The following is a 12541-nucleotide window of genomic DNA, read 5'->3' on the forward strand; positions in this document are numbered from 1 at the left end:
CCCATTGAATGTCATTTATCAGTAAAACTGTGTATATAAAAAGGCTAAATTTCCTGTCAAGAAATTAGAAATATTTGCCATCCTGATATAAATATTTTTCACTTAAAATTCTCTATTATTCAGTTTCATTCAGTATTCCCTAAAAATCTTACATTGCAAATTAAGAGACAGCGAATTAGCCTTGTCAGGACTAGTAATGTAATCATCACATCATGTCCACTGCAGAAATATATTTATGCCTGTTAAATACTGTAGAGAAATAATTACTTCTCAGTTCAAGCTGTCCTTGTAGCATATTATTGATGGTGTTGTTAGATCGGCTCATTAGATAAGTCTTTTACTATTTATCTTCCAATTACATGTGTGGTGCTTGTTGACTTCAAAGCGATTTCTTATGGTGTACCACCATCAAAGATGTTCAGGAAGAAGACAAAACAGAGAGGGAGAGACTACAAATGGCTTTTAATGGGTCTGGCAGCACAGACAAAGATCAGATGTGATCCTTCAGAATCAAAAACACTAAAGCATCTAGCCAATATCTAGTATTTAAAATACAAAACTGATCAGTGAAAGGTGATTTGAAACATTATGAGGTGGCTTTGCATCTTTGATGCAGAAAATAACGACTGATAGTGCACTTGTGCATTACGTGAGAACACAGAGGGCGTCTATTTTTTTGTAATTCTTGATTAACTTGAATCACTCACTTTAACAGTCTATATAAATAAGACACAAATCTTCACTTGCATCACATCAGATTTCCCTTGAAGTCCTGGAGTTTACCTGTATTAAAACTTTAATAGTGGAGTCTGTTTTGTTTAGCCCCACTATCTCATAAATCAATTACCAAAAATAGAAACACAAAAGCAGCAAATCTCCTGTTCTTTGAATGAAAAGATGAGTTTCTTGAGGTTATTTTGTTCCCTGACAAATACAAATTTATTTTGTTCAAGCACAACAGTCTTATACCAAGTAATTTATAAATGCGCCACAAAAAAAGTGTCCTTTTCTCATCCACATGTGGCATCACTGCTGTTCCTGATCGATCTTGACCAGCCTCTTACTTTTGTGAATGCTGTTTAAAAAAAACAAACAAAAAAAACAGGTTGTATGACATTAGATTAATTGATATTGAACAGAAAATGATCTTGGTTTTAACATGACAATTAAATTAGTATTTGGTTTAATAAGATTTATTTGTATTAATAATGTTTCTATGTATTTAAATAAAATATATGAAAAAAAAACATTAATATTGTGAAACTATAATAAAATATAGTAAAATTATAGTACTATAATTAAATGTATTTAACAATTTAAAATAACTGTTTTTTTATTTTAATGAATAAATGAATTTTCAGTAGCCATTACTCCAGTCTTCTGTATCACATGATCCTTCAGAAATCATTTTATTATGATTTTGGTGTTGACACCATATTTTAGGGAATAAAATCAATTTACATGAGGATGCACCATTAAACACATGAAAGCACCTGAAAATGAGGCTCTACCAATAGAAATGCACACGATTACGTATAATGCCTTTAGCATGGTGATAATAACATCGGTTATCCTATACACATAATGCACTAGCCATCTGTAGATCTATATTTGGGACCAGTGAGGCTGAAAGTGTTTGTTTGGACTGTTTTTTTACACACAAAATGGGCCTAGCCAAAAATTTAGCTTTTAAATGGTACACATTTTACAATTTTAACCACAAATCAATGGTCAGAAAATTAGCAAAAATTGCACAAATACTATAGATAAAGTAATTTAGTATGGGATAGCCTTCCCTTTGTTTTCTTTACATGTTTAATCTATGTGGGTAAACTTGCAGACAGCTTTTTGTTGTTCCGCTAAATGTTAATTACTTCAAACAGTTCATGAGCAATTGAAAAATGTCTCTCAGTTAGCGTCTTTGCAATATGAGCAAGAGTATTTTCTTGTTGAAATATAACATCTGATCATTCCCCTTTAGATAAGCACTTATCAATTGTGGGAAGCAAGCCATTCTGGAATATTCTCCTGTGCTCCAAAGCATTAAATGTGTTTTTACAGTGAAGCAGCTCACCAATACCAGCATCTAAAAAGGCTGCCCACATTATGACACATTGTTCTCCACGCTACACTGTGGTAGAGATGCATTGCATTCATTATTGTATTTCGCACCAGATCTTCAAAGACACCACTATGGTGCATCTCCATGCAATTTGTTTTATCGTGATTCATCACTCCACACAAATCTGCAGAACCACTCTGAATCACTCTTCCCATATTCTGCCAAAAACTTAATTGTCTTTGTTTTTCTGAGACAGCAATGGCATTTAAAGGGAGTACATTTGCTTAATTCTTGCTAATTAACCAGTAATTTGTGGTTAGTAAGTGGTTAGTGTGGTTAGTAACATTTAGCCAATTTGTCCCATTTGTGTATATATATATATATATATATATATATATATATATAGATATATAGATATATATATATATATATATATATATATATATATATATATATATATTATACACATATACATACACACACACACACTTGTTAGCCCAAAAAAATAAAGTAAAATAAAATATTGGGACAAATTGGCTAAACGCTAAGCTTACTAACCACAAATTACTGGTATATACATACATATATACATACACACATATATATATTATATATATATATATACATACACACATATACATTATATATATATATATATATATATATATATATATATATATATAAAATATTCTTTAATGAATAGAAATTTCAAAAGAACAGTATTTACCATTTCTTTCCATGCTGAATAAAAGTATTAATTTCTTTAAAAATGATGTGTTGTGAAACACTCACTGCAGCAGCGAGGGCTTGGTCTAGGTCTGCAATAATATCCTCCTCATCCTCCAGGCCCACTGACAGACGAATGAGTGTATCACTGATGCCCAGTTCTTTCCTCTCATTCTCAGGTACTGAAGCATGAGTCATAATCGCTCTGGAAAAGAAAAGTGTAGTATCATTAATCTGTCACAATGATGTTTCAAAGCCATCTGGTGATTAACATGAACTCTGTTTTTATATTTAAAGCTGACTACAGAGTAGCCTAAAGAAATGTTCCATTAGCTCCTGCTGAATAATATTCTACAATGACACAAACTGTTCAGACAACAAAAGCACAATTTTCTTTTAGTACAACATTAAAGTGCCCCCTTGTGGCCATCGAAAATAAGCCCACTTAAACGATTTTTTTGGGTTTACACATTTGTTACAACCAAGCATACTTGGTATATGCGTTTCATAAACAAACAAACAAAAATTTTCCCTATATGCACTGGTTTTAAATTAAATCATTTCCCTCAGTCAGTGAATTTGGCTAGTAGTGTGCTCAGTACTTACGGGTGCTCTGCTAGACTTTCATAACCACCAAGACTTTCAGCAAGTGCAAACAACTGAAATGCAAAAAACAACAAAGTTTTATAATAAAAACAATAAAAATTTTCTATTTCTATTATATATATATATATATATATATATATATATATATATATATATATATATATATATATATATATATATATATATAAAGCTTCAAAGCACCTTCAGACTGCTGAGGAAAGTTGAGGCGTGCTCCAGTTTTCCTTTAATGTAGAAAGTAATCATCCCAGGACAGCCTGTGCACTGTCTCTTTGTCAGCTCATACTGAGGGTGAGATGGAAGACCTGAAGGAAAAAATAAAATAAAATAAAATAAAAAGATGATCAAGAGTCAATCATCTGATTTTGAACAATACAGTTCAATGTTGCCCGCAGGCAATGTTCCCTCTAAACTGTGCGCGTGCGGCCGCGCAGAAAACAATAATTTTTAATTTAATTTTAAGAGAACAGACATGAAAATGATTGTAGTAGGTTAAATGAGAAATAATTGCAGTGCTCTGGACAACCGCTATAGAGTTATTGTCGCTATAGAGTTGGAACCGGTGAATGCGGTTTACAGGTTTCATAGAAAGAGAACGATTGAGCGCGTGTGAGCTGGCTGGCCCTGAGCCAAATCAGTCGCGGTAAGAATACTGTCATGTCTGCGGAATAAATACCTCAATACGAGAGGCAACGCGAAACGAAAAGAAATGTGAAATAAAACGTCATGTTTTAATGAAAAGTGATGGAAATAACGAATAATGGGCACAGAATGTTAACAAAACTCAGACATTTACAATCACTCTCCCACCACAGGTGTAGCTTGCAAACTCAATATACATCAGTGATATACCTCAGTTTAAATAGATTTTTGTGTGTGGTGGTGGTGTGGGTTTCAGGGATGTTTAGATAACTATAAAACAGTTAACGTTCACTTTTCTTAAAAATATTTAGCTATCAGATCTGTTTAAATGCTTCAGTTTGTTTTCACTATATATTAAAACAAATGGAAGCATTTAAACTGATATAATACTGTATATCAGTTTAAATACTTAAATATTATATTTTATTTTATTATATTATAATGTAAGCCTAATAAAAAAATTGATCTCACAAGGGGATTGTTTAGGGCTCCTTGCCACAAAAAAAATCTTAAAATCCTGGTATATAAAATCTGGGAAAATCATAAGCAATAAACATGTAATTTTAATGGTTTAACACCGTCTGTTGCTAATAATTGACTATACAAAAACACATTATGGTTGTCCAAACCATTTTAACTGCTCATATTATATTATTATAAAGAATTGAACTGTCCTGCAGGAGGACAGAAATTATGAATTTCTTGGTAAAAACTGGTACAGTTAATACAGCAATGTGAAAAAATCTCAAGTAACCTAAAATGTGCATAATTTAGTGACTGAACTGCTTGTTTTCAAACATATTTTATAAATCAATAAGTTACATCAAGGGTCAAATAAAATAGAAACGGCACATTAAAGTTAAATGTTACAGTTGCATGATAAAACCATTTTTTTGCGTGCGTTTACATTGATTGTACAGGTCTGATATAAAGTATGTTTTTGCTCAGGTGGCCAAAATGTGTGCTCAACAGAGAAAAGTTTTGCTCAGCGAGAAAAAAATTAGAGGGAACATTGCCCGCAGGTGGTATAAAACCAATGAATTACCAACATACAGTCAAACCAAAAACTATTCAGACATTTTTTATATTTTTATATATTTTTACTAGTGGGTGCAGGACACTATAGTTCATTTATGTAAGTGAGGATAGCAAAATAAAGTAAACTGTGACTTATTATACCCAAACATTCTTCATACAGTGAACTACCAATAAAATTGTTAAAAAATTTGGAACCAAAAATTATTCAGACACTTTGACATGACCATGTTTTGATCAAGAGTTATCTGACATAATTAAGATTATTTTTTTCTGACACAGTTTAAAGGAACACTTTTTTTGAAAATAGTCTCATTTTCCAACTCCCCTAGAGTTAAACAGTTCAGTTTTACCGTTTTCTAATCCATTCAGCCGATCTCCGGGTCTGGCGGTACCACTTTTAGCATAGCTTAGCATAATTCATTGAATCTGATGAGACCAATAGCATCTTGCTCAAAAATAACCAAAGAGTTTCAATATTTTTCCTATTTAAAACTTGACTAATAATAAATTTTGGTTTGACTATATGTCAAATTCACCCAAAATACACTTCTATGTAATGTGACAATAAAAACAGACACCTGGGAAGATGACCCTGTCCACTCTTGGGTCGGCCTCTAGAAACTGTGCCGCAGCCAGTGCATTCTTGAAGTGCTGCTTCATTCTCAGGTGCAGTGTCTTCAGACCCCGGTTGCACATATAACAGTCAAATGGAGAGGGAACGGCACCAAGTGCTGAATTAAAGATAGAGGAAGAGAGAGATAACAATAAACCTTTTTCTTACTTTTACGGACTCAAGCTGTGTTACAGTCAGGCAATGAAAAGAAAATTAACATTTTACAAAATTGCTTAGCAATAAGACTACAGGTTATAACAAAAGGGAAATATCACCGGCAGATATTAAAACAGGATATTACTTTCACCTGAAGACAAGTAACTTTCTTTTGAAGTGAATGAAAGGCATTTTTCTTGCCCCTTACAAAAGACCCCCAATAGGGTTGATAAAAGAACTTCATTCTTGCTAGAATTCCTTGTTCGCAGAGTTATATTTGAAGATTCCACCCGGTGCCTCTCTCTAGCATGTTAAAACACAACTTCTGTATATCTATTTACACTATAACATTGAACTGAACCTTTAACACTCTTTGGTGATAAGCTCAGTGGCCTTGAGATTACATAATTAAAACAAAACGCTGATAGTACAACAGCAATCAGGTTTAGCACTTCATAAACAAAAGTTTTTTTGTGCACATTATGGTTTCCTCAAAGATTCCTGTCCAAATAAAAAATTATTGTACCAAATGAGTATGCACCACTCATCTATTACAAAAGTGCATTGGGCCTATATTTATTTTTTATACATTGCAAGCCATTTGTTCTCTATTGTTAGTACGGTCCAGTAATTTGGCTTTATTTCAAAGGCTAATATACTTCTTTTATTAAATAACATGCTATAAACTGCTTGTGAAATGCACTTCACTACAGCCCTTTTGATCTTGGGTCACAAAGTCATGCCATAAAGAGAAGAGCCGTTTGCTGAAAATAAGGATGTAATCAGACAGATTATCACCATGCAATCAAAATTGACAAATCTTAGTTTTTTTTTTTATGAAATATTGCAGTATTTATTATAAATTATTTATTCATCCAAATAATTATTTTAATAAAAAATGAATGTGTCCTCGTAATCTTTTAGCAAAATAACTTCCCCCTCCCTCTTGCAATCTCTGACTTTTCTGATGATGTGTTTATTGGCGTGAGGGCGGGACAACCTGTCACTCACATGAGATCACAGCAGCAACAAACCACAACCATCCAAAAATCCAGGCAATTCTCGTTGGACAAAATAAAGTCCCACCATACATTTTTTCTTCTTCAAGAAGCCGTTTCACTCAAATATACGTCACAAGAGTGAAGAAAAGACCGTCACAACTTTTGGTAGCCTTACCATTTTGCAAAAACTTCAGCCGTTCATAGAGGTCCTCACGGTTGAGAGACATCAAGCCCATGACAACATCACTGTGTCCTGGAATTATATTGATAATTTTAACTTGGCTCAACCATGTTTTCAATTATAAAAATTATAATTTTAAGTTGTATTTACCATTCATGTATTTTGTTGCAGAGTACATGCAGATGTCTGCTCCAAGAGCAAGGGGGCGCTATTCCAGGGATGAGAAAAATGGTGAAATATTTAAATGAACTGTAGAAGGAAACTCTATCCTTACACTGGAGAATTGTACAAAGCTTAATAAAAATGATTTTTTTACATAGTTAACTCATTTTTTAATTGTCTTTCATGTCCTTAGTAAGTCATTAAAAGAACACCAGCTGAGAAAAATAAATGTGTATACCTGGAAATAGGCTGACATGAAAGTGTTGTCCACAACAACAATTGTGTCCGTATTGTGCTCATGGACAATATCTGCACAGCCCTGAATGTCCACAACCTTCATAGTAGGGTTTGTGGGCGTTTCAATCCATACCATCTGTAGAAACGGGAATATTTATTACCCTATTTTATTTCTATGGGAATAGTACTTCCCATTAACATGCTGTCAGGTTTAATTGTGTAACCAAATATTTCTCCATCCACCCTCTTTCACACAGTAATTTTGTCAGAGGCGGAGCTATATACTGCCAAGGGGGAAAAAAAGGAAGATTTCGAAACTTGATCACATTCTTAAAAACAAAATCTGCTTTCTCTGCCAGATGTACCTTTGTATTTGGTTTTAGAGCTGCTTTCAGCTCCTCTAGCTTCGTGAGGTCAGCAAAGGAGACATCAAGGCCAACTTCTGCAGCTATTTTCCTGAAATATCGGTTAGTTCCTGGTGGGAGGGGACATGTGACACACTCAGTATCTCTCCCAGCTCAATCTCTGCTTTTTACTCTTCTTTCTATCAAGTGCAATAGTTTAGCAGTAACTTACCTCCATAAACATCATTCATGCACAAAATTCCATCTCCAGCCTTAAAAAGATGTGTAATGGTCAAAGTTGCAGCCAATCCAGAGGCAAGAGCGAGACCTATTAGGAAAGTCAGACCTTTAGGTTTATGGCAGTGTCATTTGTAAATATTATATTCATGATTTTGTGTTGGTCGATGGACTCACAGTATTGTGCACCATCCAAAGCAGCAACTGCTCTCTCAAGACAGTTTCTTGTGGGATTTCCACTCCTGCTGTACTCAAAACCCTGGTGGATAAAATCAAAATAGTAAGCAAACACAAGTTTGAATTGTGCAAATAAAGTGTCAAATCTGAGAGTGAGCAATAAATAAACCCTGTAAATTCATAGAAAAGTTAAAAATGTGAAAAGCAGCCTCCAGTTGATATTGTTATTTTTATGTTGTAACTTCTTACAAAGAGAAACAGCTCACAAGCAAACATGTGCTTTACTCTAACCACCTGGCTGTTCACATGACTCATGTGGTGGTTGAGTAAATACTCAGTCAACTTGCAGCATCTTTTGCTGATGTAATCTGTAACCACCCTTATGAATAAGTATCCTTTATTATCTATTGACTGGCTCTAGAGGGGTTGGGACTAGGATACCAGTTTAAATCATCTAAGAGTATCTTAAACCAGCAAATTAAACTTTTTTAAGCTTAATGACCTCAAGCTGTGGTGTTGTTTAAGTTTCAAGTTCACTTTTTAACGTATCAAGAGTTAACATAAATAGCCCTTGCTTGTGGTTAGGATCTTCCATCAATGTAAAGGCGAGCTGAAAAGCCTTTCCAAAAACCAGTCAGCAAACCAGCCTAGAGATAATCTAAAACCAGTAAGCCGGTCCCAGTAAGGCTGGTTTTTCAGCATGATGTGAGAAACTTTGTGCTTAGTCATTGTGACAAATACACTTACTTTTATTTAATTATTATCAACCTGAAGATTTATGTAGTTACCCATGGTATATTATGTTATATTTTTAAATAAATGTATAATTAAAAAAAAAAAAATCATACTTTTCTTTCACACTAAAAGTCCTGCCATTGTAAATGTCACACCAAACCCGATTGAAACAGTCGCGTGCTCACACGCATCGATTGCGTTCATAACAACATCACAATATCCATAATCAAATATCAGACTAATACAAAACGTCACTTAATATATTCTTAATATCAAACCGTTACAACTTACCGCGTGTTTTCCCGGTCCATGCTGTTTAAAGGTGGTAGACAATGAAATAGGAGGCACTACGGCCATAGAGTTCCACTGCTCCGGCTCTGAACCAACATGAATCGCATCTGTGGCGAACGATTTAAAGACCGGCTGGAAGCCTGCTGAGCTGTCGTTCTGCGTTTGTGAAGCCATGCGTACTCCGGATATGGCTGACGATGAGATACCGGGTCCCTGAGATCACAGAGTGAACAGCTCTCTCTTACCTACTGTAAATGGTTTACAGTAAACGGAAGGGTTGTAGCAACAAAACCTTTCTACGCCAATCACTACATGTATAGTGTAGGACATAGAGGGGATTGGCGATTACGCAGGGGCGTGCTGGGTCACGTGATCAGTGTTAGCGTTCAGCGCAATGATAGTGATCTGATGATGCAACATTTACATCTCAAAAAATTATCTATCTATCTATCTATCTATCTATCTATCTATCTATCTATCTATCTATCTATCTATCTATCTATCTATCTATCTATCTATCTATCTATCTATCTGAGCCTTTGACAGCTTTTGAGAACATTTAACAACACTATAAAATTTGTTCTGACAGTGTTTATGGGTTCAAACATTTTGTGAAACTGCGAGGTAATATGAAAAAGAAAATGTACTAATTATTTTAACTTTGAAATGTATTAATTAATGTACTTATTTAGGCCTACTTACTTGCTTGATTACATATAGCCTATGGCAAGTGAATTTCTTACACTTTTTGAAATCACTAGGAAGTTCCATTCATTTGATTACTATTTAGCCTATATAGTCAGAGGACACTAGACAGGTCTATGCAGGAAGTTTGGCATGTCACTTTGGTTTTGGGCACAGCCCAAAAGTATGACATAACAACAACTTTAAGTGACAGCAGTTTTATAGCAGTTTGATGGTAGTTCACTGTAGGGCTCCTTGAAGGTCCGCTTTTGACAAAAATCACATGATTATCTTTAAGCGATGACAGAGACCTGGTTTGGTGCTTTGCTGCTTAGCGTGACAAGTGTTACATCAGTACAAGGTGAGTCCTGTGGGTGTGTTTGAATAGTTCCAGCTAAATCGACTCTGTTAATTCTGTCTTGATACATTAGTTATATTGTTTACACTGTAGGCTATAGGGTTAGTTTAGAGTCAAGAATTACATTTTAACTCATATCTACTATCTAGCTGATGAATGCATAGTGGGAGTGATTGGGGAGAGTGTCCTCCTCCCCTGTGTTTATAGTGGGGTAAAAAATTTGACCTCCTTCCGCATCTCATCTGAATGGAGAAGAGGAATGGAAACAGTGCATACTGCAGTCTGGATAGAGGGACAAGTGGACAATCAAAATGTATCCAGCAGGATTACAGTGTCATCTTTAGCCCCCAAAACTGGAGATTTCTCCATGGAGTTAAATCATATACATTTATCTGATACACATAATTACAGTTTTCATCTTAAGCTTCATGGTGAAAAAAGTTACTCTCTTTGCACTGTCTGTCTCACCGTCGCAGGTAAAGATAAAATATTTAATGCAAATATTGACTTTTAATTTTGATCTTGGTTTCAAGCATTCAACCTATTTATCTGCAGGTCATTTCAGCCATCCTACTTTATTGAGAGAGAATGGAGTGGATGGTGGCAAATCCAGATTGTTTTGCAACTCTAGAGGAGGATTTCCTGCTCCATCCATCTACTGGCTTGTCAACCACACACAGCGTCCTCCAGAAACATTAGTCACAACTTTTATAAATACTCTACCACAGTCTAAACTCTACAACATCACAAGTATCCTATCCATCAACATATCAGCAGACACAGCTGTAACCTGTGTCATAGAAAACGACCTGCTGAATGAAACTTTAACAGCAACGAGCTGTAAGTACCTTGTCAGTTTCCGTAACGGTGGTGGGCTTTTTTTGCATACACCAGATAATATGTAAAACAAGTGGATGTCTTGCAACGTGAACAATACGGTAGTCAGCCTGAGATGTACAATAAACACAACCATACACCAATTAAAAATATGATTACTATATGAGTTTTATGTGTGATCAGTTGGCGTTCAGTCAAATACATCAGTGGTACGGCTGTCAGAGCACATGTGGGCATTCAGTGCTGCTCTCTGTGTGGTTGTATTCGTGCTGGTGGCTGTGTCTCTGGGTTTCCAGAAGAAATGGGACAGAGATAGAAAAAGAAAGAAACACAGCTGTGGAGGTACCAAATACCTATTTATGTGATTGTCTAACTATGAGGATTTGTTATATGACAGTCATTTCTTTGTGTTGCAGATGATTCATCTAGCGAGGGCACTGGCATGATTGTGTTCGATTTGGAGCAATGGGCTTCACTTCCAGAGACAGATGTGTAACATGGTTTGGAAAGGCATTCTAGGTTGATACCATTAACTTACATAATGCTTATTCACACTGGAAATGATTCAGTTTTATTTCATACTCTGATTCAGGGGATGAATCAGCTTGAGATGGTACGAACTTCATTCAAGGCCATTGGTTTATGCTTTTCTTTCACTGAATATCCTTTTTTCCATACAAACAGCTAAACAAACGACCTTCAAATGAGTACAATAGAATAAAACATGTAAAGCTATATGAATTTATCTGTATTCAATATACAGCTCAAACACTTTTTTCTGATTAAGTATCATGATATGCATACGTTCTTGCTGTACCTTTTTAAGATATTTGGATAAAACATTCCATTTTCAGATTATTACAAATATCAAATATATTGTTGGGAAAGGGCTCAAAACAACTTTCATAACTTTACCTGTTTTTCCTGAAGTGGTTAGACAGGCTTGAGCAGAAATGCATATGAGTTACTGTATTAGTCAAATGTTCCACTGTCATGTTATTCTCGCTGTTATCTGTTATGGGGTGCTGTTGTTACTAAATAAAATTTAAATATTTAGCAGTGCTGAATGTGGCAGTAGGACCATTTTAGAACCACATTTTCATATATAAAAGGTATATGCCTTGTAATCACTGTGTAATATTTTAACAATTGTATTAAAGTCAATGTAAATGGACAGTATTGTATTGGAAATGGAATTTTAATTGTTTATAACAGAACTAATAACAAAGTACAAACTGATGTACTTGTTCTTGTCAATAATTAAAATGTTTGTAACCCACATTCATTATTTTAGTTACCCCGACAATGACTTATAAAAGCACAAGAACATGAGTGAAGGTACATATTGGGCATTTTAGCTTTTTAACTATTTCAACATGCTGAATGGATGGTGTTACAGTTTGGTTATTCCCCTGGTTTCACAGACAAGGCTTAAG

General features: G+C 34.8%; 2 protein-coding genes across 2 annotated transcripts; one reads left to right on the forward strand and one right to left on the reverse strand.

Annotated features, from left to right (window-relative positions):
- Nucleotides 1–448: 448 nt before the first annotated feature.
- On the reverse strand, nt 449–9547 carry LOC137011289 (cystathionine gamma-lyase-like). The gene is made up of 12 exons (XM_067374020.1): nt 9227–9547; nt 8201–8282; nt 8019–8114; nt 7808–7917; nt 7444–7578; nt 7194–7251; nt 7038–7115; nt 5671–5823; nt 3596–3717; nt 3395–3447; nt 2855–2993; nt 449–1075 (listed from the first exon to the last, which is right to left on the reverse strand). Exons 1-12 carry the CDS (start codon nt 9398–9400, stop codon nt 1061–1063), a joined length of 1215 nt encoding a protein of 404 aa, XP_067230121.1. The 5' UTR covers nt 9401–9547; the 3' UTR covers nt 449–1060.
- Nucleotides 9548–10210: 663 nt separating this feature from the next.
- Nucleotides 10211–11601, forward strand: LOC137010546 (ICOS ligand-like). Its single transcript, XM_067372617.1, has 5 exons — nt 10211–10271; nt 10418–10744; nt 10824–11108; nt 11289–11447; nt 11522–11601. Exons 1-5 carry the CDS (start codon nt 10211–10213, stop codon nt 11599–11601), a joined length of 912 nt encoding a protein of 303 aa, XP_067228718.1.
- Nucleotides 11602–12541: the final 940 nt, after the last annotated feature.

The sequence above is a fragment of the Chanodichthys erythropterus genome, chromosome 21 (genome assembly GCF_024489055.1).
Source record: "Chanodichthys erythropterus isolate Z2021 chromosome 21, ASM2448905v1, whole genome shotgun sequence".
NCBI classification, from domain to species: Eukaryota; Metazoa; Chordata; class Actinopteri; order Cypriniformes; family Xenocyprididae; genus Chanodichthys; species Chanodichthys erythropterus.